Source organism: Gymnodraco acuticeps, unplaced genomic scaffold, assembly GCF_902827175.1.
Source record: "Gymnodraco acuticeps unplaced genomic scaffold, fGymAcu1.1, whole genome shotgun sequence".
NCBI lineage: Eukaryota > Metazoa > Chordata > Actinopteri > Perciformes > Bathydraconidae > Gymnodraco > Gymnodraco acuticeps.
In genome coordinates this window covers 2,617,244-2,629,906 of record NW_022992265.1, presented here as the reverse complement: position 1 = coordinate 2,629,906, position 12,663 = coordinate 2,617,244, and the positions used below count along the sequence as shown (strand labels likewise).

Here is a 12,663-nt window from a genome sequence, read left to right as displayed (position 1 = left end):
GGTCCTCTTGTTCAATCACTGAGTTAAAACTGCCTCAAAGTGCACTAATTATACTCAGTAAAGTGCATTTCAGAGCTTTCATGACCCCAATGGAGGCTGATGAAGACCTACCAGCTGCGACCAATGGAGGATGCCCCGAGCACTCATGGGGTTCAACAAGGATCCATAGTCCTCATGAGTTTCTTGTAGGGGGGCTCCCAACTATTTTTCGCACGCTAAAAATGTCTACCTTTAAACCAATGAATCTTGATAAAAGTAAAAAATAAATAATTCCGCAGTTAAGTTTCATGCTGGAGTCAGGAAAATGTTTATAGTCATTTGACAAACTACAACTTAGAACTAAACTGTATTATTTAGACAGATTTATAATGCAACTTATTCTTCAAAAACATAAACAATAGGGGGATGCAACAGTTTATTTTATAAATGCAATCAAATGTTTAATGCTTTTTACATCTTTAATCTGATGTGATTCCTGTTGGAACAGGAACTAGTCCCAGAAAATGTGTGACCAAGGGGAGATAACATCGTTTTCCAGATAATTCAAGAGTATTATTCATTGTGTCTTTACTGTTATAAATAGAAATACATAATTTATACATCCCAGAGCGATGGAATCGAGTAAATGTGTCCTTCTCCGAACAAGCTAAATTGATTTAAATACGCTATTATCTTAGGCACAGATTTGCAATTAAAAAAAATATATTTTGCCTTTTGCAGTTAATCTATTCAGCATGGAAAAGATAAGAGTTGAAGGACCTATAAAATACAGTTGACATAATACCATTGCCAAGGGTCCATGTTTCTCCATGTACTGCAACGCTGGACAGTTTTGTGGCATAGGCCTTTCATTTGTATAGCCCCAGTAGAGCATGCAAGCATGACTTTTTCTAAGTCTCCTATGTATTATACACTGCCTCAACCACTTCACTGCCACTCCTCAAAGAGAATCCACACAATGTTCCACTTAAGTTCAACTAAAGTGTATGGGTTTTTCTCTTCTAGAGTAAAAAGCTGATTGCACAAATACTTTGAGTAATTCAATATACACAACTTAAATAAAACACAACATACTTATGTGTTGCTCACTTTGAGAGGTTGGATAAGCAAAGCAAGATCTGGATAATGCTGGAAAGCTAAAATGCGTGCCTCTTGTAGAAATCACTGAATGTTTGTCTATTGATGTGACAGGCAACATTTTGGACACAGCTTAAGACACACAGCTATCTCAACCTTTTTCTAAACAATGACTTGAGAAGAGAGCTCAAACTCTGGGGCTTTCACAGGAATGATTCTGCTTTATGTCTCTTTCTGTCAGATCTCTATAGATAACATGCATTAGTGTAACCCTCGCTTCCAAAGCTTATTTACTACACTATCTTATAATGTACATCAGTTTTGTGCAGTGACTGCAGTCATACATATAATGTGAGCTCTATAGTATGTTTTAAATATATCTCTTCCGTTTCCCAGACTCTATCTGTTTCAGATCCTGCCCTCCTACGCTCCCTCTCAACGGCTCCACATTCCACATGGAGAGAAAAAGTCCAGTCCTTGGGATTGCATTACCGTTAGAGCGATGCAATTCTGCCCTCTGTCTTTCCCTTTTTATTTATTCAGCACTGAAAGATGAAATGAGGGGGAAAAAATGACAACTTCATACTTCCTGTGATGCAAGCCATCCGTTTAGCAGAGTATGTGTTTTGAGACTGTAAAAGTAAACATTATAACTTTGATGTAGGGGAGTTTATACAGTACAGACGCTTCCACTTGGGATGATCTTAATTCAATATCCTGAGATGTGCAGTGCGTGTCTTCTGTGCTGCCAGAGGTTACAAACAGCCTCATCTTCTCTCCAAACCTAAACAGCAGTGTTTAATTGTCTACATATCTGGACCAGAATGTCACTCAGCAAATCCATTTCTGAGCATATCATATGTACACATCCTGAATGGTTATGAGCAGGACCTGTGAAGTGATGCTGCTTGCTATTTCTTGTCGTTGTAAAAGTTATTTATTTTTGTAGAAAAAAATGATTTGCTTAAAACAATGAATCAAATAACACGGATGCCGATGACCTAAACTTTGATTTTCATGAAGAATGTACGTTAGAGCGTTTTTTTTTTACATCTTGAACGTTTTTCTTATTTTGATTCTCTTTGTTATAATTATAATTATTATTGTTTGTTTTGTTTCTAACTTTTTGAATAAATTGACTAGTACAACTTTTTTTTTTACTAAGAGGCTGCATTCATATGCCCGGCTTTGCATGTTAGAAAATGTGCTGATTACATTTGTCACAGTTTAATATCTTTGATTATAAAGCTGGAGAAGGTTAAAATCACAAACAGAGAGCCGTGCCTCTAAAGAGCCATAAAGATCTCTACCCGGGGCAATCAGCTCTGAGAGAAGCCGCTCACCTGAAATGAGACAGCAAGGACACCCGGAGGTAAAACACCCCGTTAAACACTAGGATCAATATTAACGTGACTTCCATTTCATGCTTGCCCAATTCCAATCACCTAACAATATACTCTGACGCTGGGCCGTGGATGGCTGTAACAGGCCAGGTTATTACAGGCAGAGGGCAGAGACAGAATGTGCTGGCTAAGCTGTCAATGCTGCTAATAGACAACGAGGCAGAGTTTAACCTCACATCACACACCCTCATGCATGCACACACTCACACACACACACAGACACACACATTGCACAAAAGTTTTTTGCACTTCAATTTTAAAAATGTTCCCAAAGCATTACAATAAAAATGTTAAATCAAGATGTTTCTTGTATATGATAATTATATCAAATGCATTTGTTTCCATTAGGAAGTGAGTGTGGTGGAAATTCCACACTTAATCACCTTCTGGTAAGAAATGAACAAATATACAAGTTTAAACCAAAGTTGTGTTATTTAATAAAGAGTAAAGTTACAGTAACATACTGTATATATAATTAAATGAGACTTGTGATACATTTTTTACTATAGTGCGAACAATCCATTTTCACATTGTGTTCCTTGGAAATGTTTCTGCTGTCAGAAACGACAAAGGACAATCACTCAATTAAATGTTTCTTTGAGAAAGAAAAAACGTTCCTGCTTGCTTCCATCCTACCCTAGTGAGTTTGTAGGACTGACGTTCACTGCGAACACAACAGTGTAATCTACCCTCTTCCAACTCAAGATAGTAGCTGAGCGTATACTGTCACATCCTGCTGTCAAATCAGAAACTGAATTCAATTTGGACAACTGGCTGGTTTTCCAAAGTTTCTCCTTTTTTAAAGCTTTAATAATTACTCTCAAGGGTCAACTCAAACAACCTCTTGGTGTTTGTAGTTTGGTGCCTATGCAGCCAGTAAAAAGTTCAATAGTGTTCCTGTCAAATCTAGAACAAAGTCTCGATGTTATGTCTAATGGATGTCTAACCTCTAAGCCTTTGCACCAGGATTATCTTCTAAAGTCAGGTCCTATCTTTAAAACCATGCTAATTAAAAATGAATTTTCTTCTTCTTCAAAGTAGCAAAGCCTGTCATAGTACATTTTAAACAAAAACTGCCAACTGTCACTGCCACAAAATCTACTGAAGTTCTAAAAAAGAACAAAAGATCCTTCTACAGACTATTATCTCATAACAAAATCTGGCCTCCGCCGTGCAACCACATCAAAGCCTGCTGCGAAAATCCTGAAAGTGCAGCTCACCTCTCAAAGAGAGCAAGAGGGCCTTCCGACCGCAGGCGATCCCTTTCACTTGGCAAGTTTATACATTATTTGGCTCATTAAAACCACCGCCTGCCAGCAGGACTTCAACAAGTCTTCAGTCAACTACTCTGAGGCATTAGTGTTAAACAACAGAAACAAACCTGATAGCTAAAAGGCATACCAAATAGTTTTGATGGAATCGAATCATATGCATGTGTGTCACTGTCTTTAGTCAATCCGTCACACATAAGGAAATGATACAAACATACACATTTGAGCTAAGGCAGAGTAGATAAAGAGTAATGGGAGATGCTAACTGACAAAGCAAATGGAACAATGGAAACTGCTGAAATGTATATTTGTCTGCCTTAAAGGTCCCATGTCATGGCCATTTCTACTGATCATAATTCCATTGTTGAGGTATACTAGAATAGATTTATATTATTTAACTTTCCAAACTCACATTGGTTTCTCATACATCATCTCTGTATAGTATGTGTATTCACTCTCTGTCCTACACGCCTTGTTGGAGATCCTGCCCCGCCCCCTCCCTATGAGCCCACTGTGCTCTGATTGGTCAGCTCGCCCACTCTGTTCTGATGAGTCCATCACCGTTACAGCGGAACATCAGTGATTATGTGTTACAATGGCGTTAGCAACCAGAAAATGACACCAGTAACGACAAACAGATGAGAATGCTGCGTGGGGTCTGGGTGCCGTGTTTGCGGGTCGTTGTGGGGCTCGCTGCTGCGAGGAGCGGACAGTGTGAGCTGGCTTACTGGTGTGGTTTCCTGGTTGCTGCGTGGGCTCAGCGAAACAGCGAGACACAGCGAAACCCAGCCCGAAACCAGCCCGGGCACACACACACACCCGCAGCCTGCACACAGACTCACAGCCTCGCCACGTCCTGCCGTCTCAGCCTCAGAAATCCCCGGAGCTGCAGCTGAGAAAAGATTGAGTGTGTGTGTGTGTGTGAGAGGAAGTCTTAACATAACGGCCCTGCCGACGTAAGGTAACGGCTCCGCACCGCGGATTGGTCCATTTGGACCAATGGGTTCATTTGGGTCGTCGTTACGTCACTTAGTACCAGGAAGAAAAAGAGAAATCTCCAACGAGGCGTTCTGGGGCAGCATAGACAGGTCTTTTCTGTGTTAGAGTTGTACTCGCTACAGGGTGTACTTTGAGGCTTTGTGACTCTGCAGACCGTTTACATGCAGAAAAAGCTACATAACACACAAGGGACGGGTAATAACCGGAAAAGCATGAGATGGGACCTTTAAGTATATTTAGTTTAGGGGTCTGCGAGGGTTCGATCTCAGCCCCTGCAGTCGACATGTTGATGTATCCTCGGGCGAAATACTCAACCATGCTCCCGACATGGCCGTGAATGTGTGTAAATGTTACTTTTCCAAGCAGATGGCACCTTATACGGCAGCCTCTGCACAAATGGCAGTAAATGGGTGAATGCTGACCTCAGTGACCTGTATACAATTTAATATTATCCCCCTCTTTAATTCAAGCACAAGCAACATTTCATCCAAATAATCCACACAAAAGAAAGTTTCTGTACAGATTATTGTGGTTAGCCTTTGTTGCATCACCAACATACAGTAACTTTATATGGAAATGTTTCCAAAGCATAGCCTAATAAACTACTCTTGTCATTGCACTATTCAGTCAACTTAACTCAGAAGTTCTAAGAGTCTTTGCAGAGGATTTGTTTTAATTAAACATAATGTATCATCGGGTCGGTTAAAAACATAATACCACTGCTATAAAATGTAATTCAAAACATTAATAAATAAATAAACAGCTAAACATTAGCAAATGTCAAAAACGGATTATATAAATGGCCTTGGGGTATAAGCTAAAGCCAGACTTAAGTCTACCATTATGAATTATTTGTTGTGAAGATTGTTTGCAGCATACTGAAAATATAGACCAATAGCTGCACATTTTGCTGTAAAAGTAGTGTGAACATTTGCAGTTTCACAGGTTTGATGGTGTCTACACTTCGGCAATGTTAATGCATGCAATTTTTTTGCAGATGATATTTTAAGCCTTTTATATTTAGAAGCAGTGCAAACGTGCTAATGTTGTGACATTAGTTTCATTGAGACCTCCCCACAGCAGTATCAACAAATCTCAAAACCCCCGAAAATGTGTTTAAGGCTACAAATAATGAAACAACCCGAAATCTAAAGCAGACGGTGCAATTATTACATGTGTGTCTCATATATGGATCACCTGCAGCAAAGGCAGCAGCTGGCATGCGTTTCTCTGCAGCGCTGCCGTGATCGTCACACAGAAGTCATGGCAGGCAGAGCTAGCAAAGCAGCAAGAGGACATCCTGAACCCAACCAACAATCCACTGCCCATAATGCATTGCCTGTTTTCCATTTTCTATAAAAGTAAAGAAGGCGCTTACTCCATTAATTCCGAATCAATACAATCCTCCTTGTGCAGTGAATACATTTGCTCTGCTATTCAATTACCGATTGGAGAGAAGGGTGTTTTATAGTGCTAAGCAGATTTCCTTTAAAAGTCGGTGTTGCATGACATAAGGCAAAATTGACACAAGGTGGTGGGCAACACTAGAAGACTGCTTGGGTCAATAAAAGAAAAAGTATCAGGAAAAGTGAAAAGAAAAGGTTTCAGGCAAATAAAAGAAACAAAGCGAGGGATCCAATGAGTTCTTGAGCATGTGTTGTAATGAAAATAAAAGTGTGCAATAAAATGGACGTGTCATGTTCAATTCACTGGACTCATAAATATATCACCTATAAATCATGACACATAGGCAATATGCTAAACTGTATAGACAGGCTCGGGCTAACTTTAGTGTCCTTTTCAATTATGTTTTAGTGGCAACATTGGTATTCTACCTTTAATACAGGGTAATGATGTCCTTGGATGGTCAGCTCCCTTAGTTTGATGGGTTGAAAGAGATAATCTTACCAAAGGAATATTAAACTCACCATAATCCTGCAGTGACTTGCATGTGACATCTAAGTGGGTGGAGCCAAATGGATTTCTGACAAATCTCCGCCTCCGCCGCAGGTCATCTTCCCAGTAGTCGAGACGCCAGAAGTCGTGCAGCTGACTATAAGAGAGACAGAAAGACAGGCAGGTTAGATAGAGCACACACCCCTCAGTGCTGGTGTGATTAGAGCAGCCACTTCCTTTCAGAGGAAACATCATGAAGGGAAAAATCAGGCCACAGATAGCTGATTTATTAGGCCGCCTAGTGTCATGCTCTGCAGAGGCCTAGTTGTGTTAGCTCTGCTAAAGCCTATAGCATCAGAACAGCAGGGAGCAGCAGCAGCACACATAAATCACTGGCACTCCCATTAACAAATACAGCATCAAATTACAAGTATAAATGGCACAGCTTGCCTCCTTTTTTACAATGTTTTTTAACAAGTCTTGTAAATCAAAGGTAGGAACCTCAGCGCAGACAGCGTGGGGTTTAATGAACGGGGTCTTGGGGCGGTTGAGGCATGAGGCTATAAAACAAGCCCCCTCCCTGCATATGTGAAGCCATGATTAAAATAATGTGCTGAAATATTCATTGAAATGATTCCCAGAGCCCTGGAGCCACCGGCCTGAAAATTGCATTTTTATTCATTATTAATAACATCGAATCAGGGTCGTAAAGAAAAAGAGAAAGAAAAGAAAACAGTTCCAGCATGTGGTAACCATCTTTGTAAATGATTATTCCAACATTAGTGAGGACTGGGATAATTTTATTGCTCGCAGCTAATGCAAACCATTAAGCAGCAGACTAGCGTTAGGTTACTAAGTGCTGCTTGTTTCGACTGTGCACTAGCTGGAGATATTTCAAAGCCCTTATGTTTCCTTTGGAGGGAATTGCAGCCAAAAAGTATTTAATTTACCCTTAACAGTGAGGAGTAATACTTACAAAATATTGGTGATTAAAATAATTGGTGTCCAGTTGAGCGTACGGTTAGATGTGATTACATCAGCCTGGCATGAGGTTCAATTTACTTCATTTTTAGACATATGTGAAGAGAAATGGCTACACTATTTAGTGATAGAAGAGAACCCCCACAGTACATACAAAACATGCATTAGTCGAGCACACTATTATCTAAAATGCTTTTGCCTCCATATTATAATGTTTTAACAAAAAACAGCCACCCAAAGCTAAAAAAAACAAACATTGAATTTGTAACTGTGTAACCAAATCCAAGTAGAGATTATTCAGTGCGTGCAGGATACAGTAAGATCTTGGCAGGCAGCAGTCTATTGCATTGTATGGATTCTGCACCCTGCCGCAGTATTGAAGCAGTCTAAACAGATTAAAGTGTTACAGGGGATCACATCACAAAATACTGCCTTCTTGCTCCATGCATATAATATCTACAAATGTCAGAAATCAAGAGGCTCAGGAGACTTAGCTGGGCTCTGACAGCAACAAGAGCTCAGTTTCAGTTAAGTATCAATCAAAATTGAGCGTGTGTGTGTGTGCACTCGTTGTATGCATAAAGTATCACGAGTCGCTGTATGCAGAGCAAGACTCAGCGCCTTGAGCTTGTCCCCTGTCAATCTCCCTCAAAGCTTAACAGAGGAAAAGAGAGATGTCAGTGGGTTGAAAGGAGAAACCCACGTAAATGATATTGTAAATGCAAGATTACACAGTGTGAAAAATGTAAATCCACTGTAGGCAACTGGGCGATTACTGCTGAAGATTATGTCCCCTAATTCTCAGTGCAAATAGACAGCAGATGCCAGTGGGGGATAAATCCGCCACTTTGAAGATTTTCTTATAACAGTATTAACTGCATTTTATTTGGTCAGCTTAAGGACGTTTATTGAAGTACAACTTTGAGCCATTCATTGGTCGCTAACAGATATTAAATGCACAACAAACCAAACCCTATCCTAGTGATTTATGAGTTTGATGCCAACATTTTGATGTGTCTTCCCCTTTGATCTGTCCTGTGCAGATGGTTTAGGTTTGAATGTGGTATTATGCCATGAGGATAGGACCTATTCTTACTGACTATGTTGTCAGTGCTTGACCGGATTTGGACTGTGCCAAAGTGCTCTGCTGAAAGAACTTCCTCTCAGAGGGTGGTCTGAAACCTGCTCAGGAGGATTGCTCTCCTGATTAAGATCTACAGTAGGGAGCCTTTGATGTGCCATAAAAGGGATTTCTGAAGTGGCACCAAACTACCAAACACTACATGTATATATTAAAAAGCATGGTGGGGATAAGAAAGCAAGAAGGGCAAGTTTTTATTAAAATCAGCATCATTTGTATATTGGACCCTTAACCATACGGTAGAATGGTTCTTGGCAAACACATTTCAGTCATTTAATAAAATGCAGACGCTAACAATGGAATCTGATCCCTAAGTTTATTAAGAACGCAGACAATATATTTCCGTTTAAGGTGATCAAATACAATTCCCCATTACAATAGAAAGCTGGTTGTGTTTATTGTCTGTGTAACAACAACACATTCTCCATACAATAGCATTCATTATTAAACAGAGATGGCTTTGGACCACCTTATTTTCCACATCAAATGTGTCTGGCTTCATGACAACCATAAAGAATGGCTGTAAGCCGGCCTCCTAGAAACTGCCAGAATTTATTAGCCTCGTCACCCATCAATCACCTAAATGGATTTCAAACCGCATTTTAAAAGCTAATTTTCCAGCACTGATAACCTACAGGAAACAGGAGCACCATTATTTATGGAAGCTTCAGACTTGCTAAGTGCAGTAAGATAAATGTGTAAGAGGACTATCGTCTATTCTCTTCCCTTTCAAATAGGTATTTAAAGCACACCTTTCCTCAAGGAGACAGTGTGGAGGTTTTTGAGTGGCCAGATCTAACACCCCGTCTACAGGGAATGTGTTTTGTTAGTGTTAGTGAAAGGAAAGGGAAAGTTGACAGGCGTAATTCAAAATAAGATGGGGAGGAAAATAAAAATAAAAGGATTGATAACAGTTTTATAGAAAACTATAACATCATTCTAGTAGACAGCTGACAAGGGCTCATATTGGATTAGAGGGTGATATATTCGTAGTGCTGCTGTTATAATAGGGCAGCAGAGACCCTATTTAGGTTTCTCATATTTAGTCTGATTTTTGTTTGGAGAACAATATTGGTAGCAGCAGCAAGACATACATAAAATATAAAATGTTTACAGACTTGGATCCTCCCAAAAAATTGGGCAATTCTCTTGTATACATTTCCATAAAAAAAGAAATGATTACCTTTATGTTTAAAACAGAATGGCTAAATAAAACAAGTACAGGGCCGATTTGCAGGCAGATGAGGATCTCAGGGTTAAAGATTTTATTTTTATTCTATTCATGCGCAGAGGAGATTTGTATGAGGCGGTCAAGAGGAAGGACAGGGACAGGCTGATTCAATAAAACACCATTATATTCCTTTTAAAAGCTTCCAATTGGTGACATGAGTAGGGGGTAATTATAATAAATGCCAGTAATCAGTGAACATTCTATTCAAAGGCTCAGTGACTGGTTTCTATCACACACACACACACACACACACACACACACACACACACACACACACACACACACACACACACACACACACACACACACACACACACACACACACACACACACACACACACACACACACACACACACACACACACACACACACACACACACACACACAAACACATACACACAATTTGTTGTGCAACTCAGAGGACAAGTGGTCTTTTCTTTGCTTTTCAGTTGTCCTAATAGGGCCTGTGAGTTACAGAGGCCATGTGGAATCTGTTTGAAATGCAAGCATTGCTGCATATAAAAGGAGATAATACACAAATAAAATATAAAATATACATTTGAAATTAAAGTAAAGAAAAAATATACTTGGTAACCTACCCAATATGTACCTCCCAAAACAGAATTAGATAGATTATTCTGGCACCAGATTATTTAGAGAAAATATATAGTTTAATCAAATGACATAATGGAAGAGGTCTTTTGATCGAAGACAATAATAAGATATGCTAATCTGTAATGAAAGGGATTCCTTACACTTACACGAAAAAAACCATAAGCCTGCCATCAGACATAGAAAATCAATAAACACATTGTGGTGACTGGCAACCATATGGTGATGAGCATTGCTCATCCAATGTTTTCAAAGCACCCAATAAAGTTAGAAGAAGATACACGGTATTTTTTCTATAAAAAACACATCAAGCATGATCATGTGTCTGTCGAATGCCAAGTGAAGTGACTGTATGGCCAACATCATGATCAGATTACCACAGAGGGCTGCAAATGGTACAAAATACTTTCATCTCTTTAATTTTGCCATTTCTAATCATCACTGCACTCAACACTGTGGCAGACGTGAGGATCCAAGTGCCTTTAGTTATTGGATATGACTTTTCTTTTGTAGATTGAGAGAAGGAGAATAGACACACGGAGGAATGGGTATTGGAGAAAGACGAAAGGGAAACAACACAGCAGAAACAAGATTAACTCCAGGTCATCTGGTGTAATGAAGACAGACGTATGCGACCAGACGAGGGATGAGGAGCCGTACTGTACTGTGCGTGAACCCCCCCTGGATCGCCAGCTTTGCGGATCCCCATCTTTCATCGGAGAAGGGGCACAGTCAGGCGATGCCCAGCTCAATTTCAACGCCCGATGAAATTGATGATTGTGTGAATGGGCCCCTTTCCAGAGATAATTAGCACAGTGTGCAAGGTTAAGAGTGCCCCACGGGAACAGAGCCTGGTGTAGGTCAAGAACAAATGCAAGTATAGAGAATATCAGATTGCAGGAACAAAGGAGTTAATCATGTTATACAAAATATCTAATTAAATCAAGAATAAAAACATTATCTGAAGCAAGCTGAAGCGGGCCTTTATTGAATCCTCTTTAGTGACTGAAAAGTAAAATATGGTTTTTTATGGCAATGGTTCGGACCAGAAATAGCTATATACAGTAGGCATCTGTGGAAAAGAAAAGGCTGCATGAAATCCATAGCAAAATATGCCACTTATATATTGATTTTAGAGTGGTATACTATTATAGGCATAGTATATTCTTAATAATTGTAATAGAATCCATAACAGTGATCGCACATTTTACAAAAGAGGGAAGGTTATGATATGTATTTTGCTTCATTACATGTCAAAAAGTAGTAATATTATAGAGTTATATCTATTTTATTGTCAGACTGATTTTTGTTTATACTACCAAAGACCTTGGCCTTTCTTCCCTGCCCCAGAGGGGCCATCAGACCCCGACCCTCTGAGGCCCTCGAAAGGTGCTCCCCCATTGTGCTGGTGGACTTCTATTAGAATTGATAACCCTTCCAGTCGAGACCAAAACGTCTTTGCGCATCGTGAGTAAAAAGGTTCATTCCATCACAAAGTTATTATCCACAGGCAGATTGTTACCATTCATCAAGTGTGAGAGATGAAACTCACTGTTAGTCAAGGGAAACGGCTGTTTCACTGCCTTGCCACAGATCAATATATGCCGCCATTTTCCTTTCTCTCCTCTGCTACAAAAAAGTAATTATACAGAAGAAATGTTGGCAATCAATAGACTAGTCAGGTAAGGTTAAGGTCTTCTGCGGGGGCCGGTGGAGGCTCCTCCGTCGGCTGTCACTGATGCAGCTGATGTGAACACGGACGCCCGCATGGGAACAAAGGAAGGTTTGTCTACTTCAGACCCTTTTACATTTCTGTTAGGGTGGCTGTGTCGAGACAATTAGTACAGAGGAGTGCAGGCGCATGAATGTTAGAGAATGACACAAGAGGTAGTGACTATTTAAGTGTAGGTGTGCCTGGGTGTCTGTTAAAGCCTGCATCACATGCAATGATCAATACAAAGACATCGTCTGTGCACAGTATTAAAATGCTTGTTTTTTTAAAGAAATACAACTAAGAGTTACGCGGCAAATATACCTGTCTGAGATTTTCA

At 39.9% G+C, this 12,663-nt stretch overlaps 1 protein-coding gene across 5 annotated transcripts in view; it reads right to left on the bottom strand.

Annotated features, from left to right (window-relative positions):
- Nucleotides 1-12,663, bottom strand: part of nbeab (neurobeachin b) — a 219,441-nt gene that overhangs the window by 65,253 nt on the left and 141,525 nt on the right. For all 5 annotated transcript variants that reach the window (XM_034207128.1, XM_034207130.1, XM_034207129.1 and 2 more), the window contains one exon: nucleotides 6,679-6,803. In XM_034207128.1, coding sequence (XP_034063019.1) covers nucleotides 6,679-6,803 — 125 coding nt within the window. The remainder of the gene's footprint in view (nucleotides 1-6,678; nucleotides 6,804-12,663) is intronic.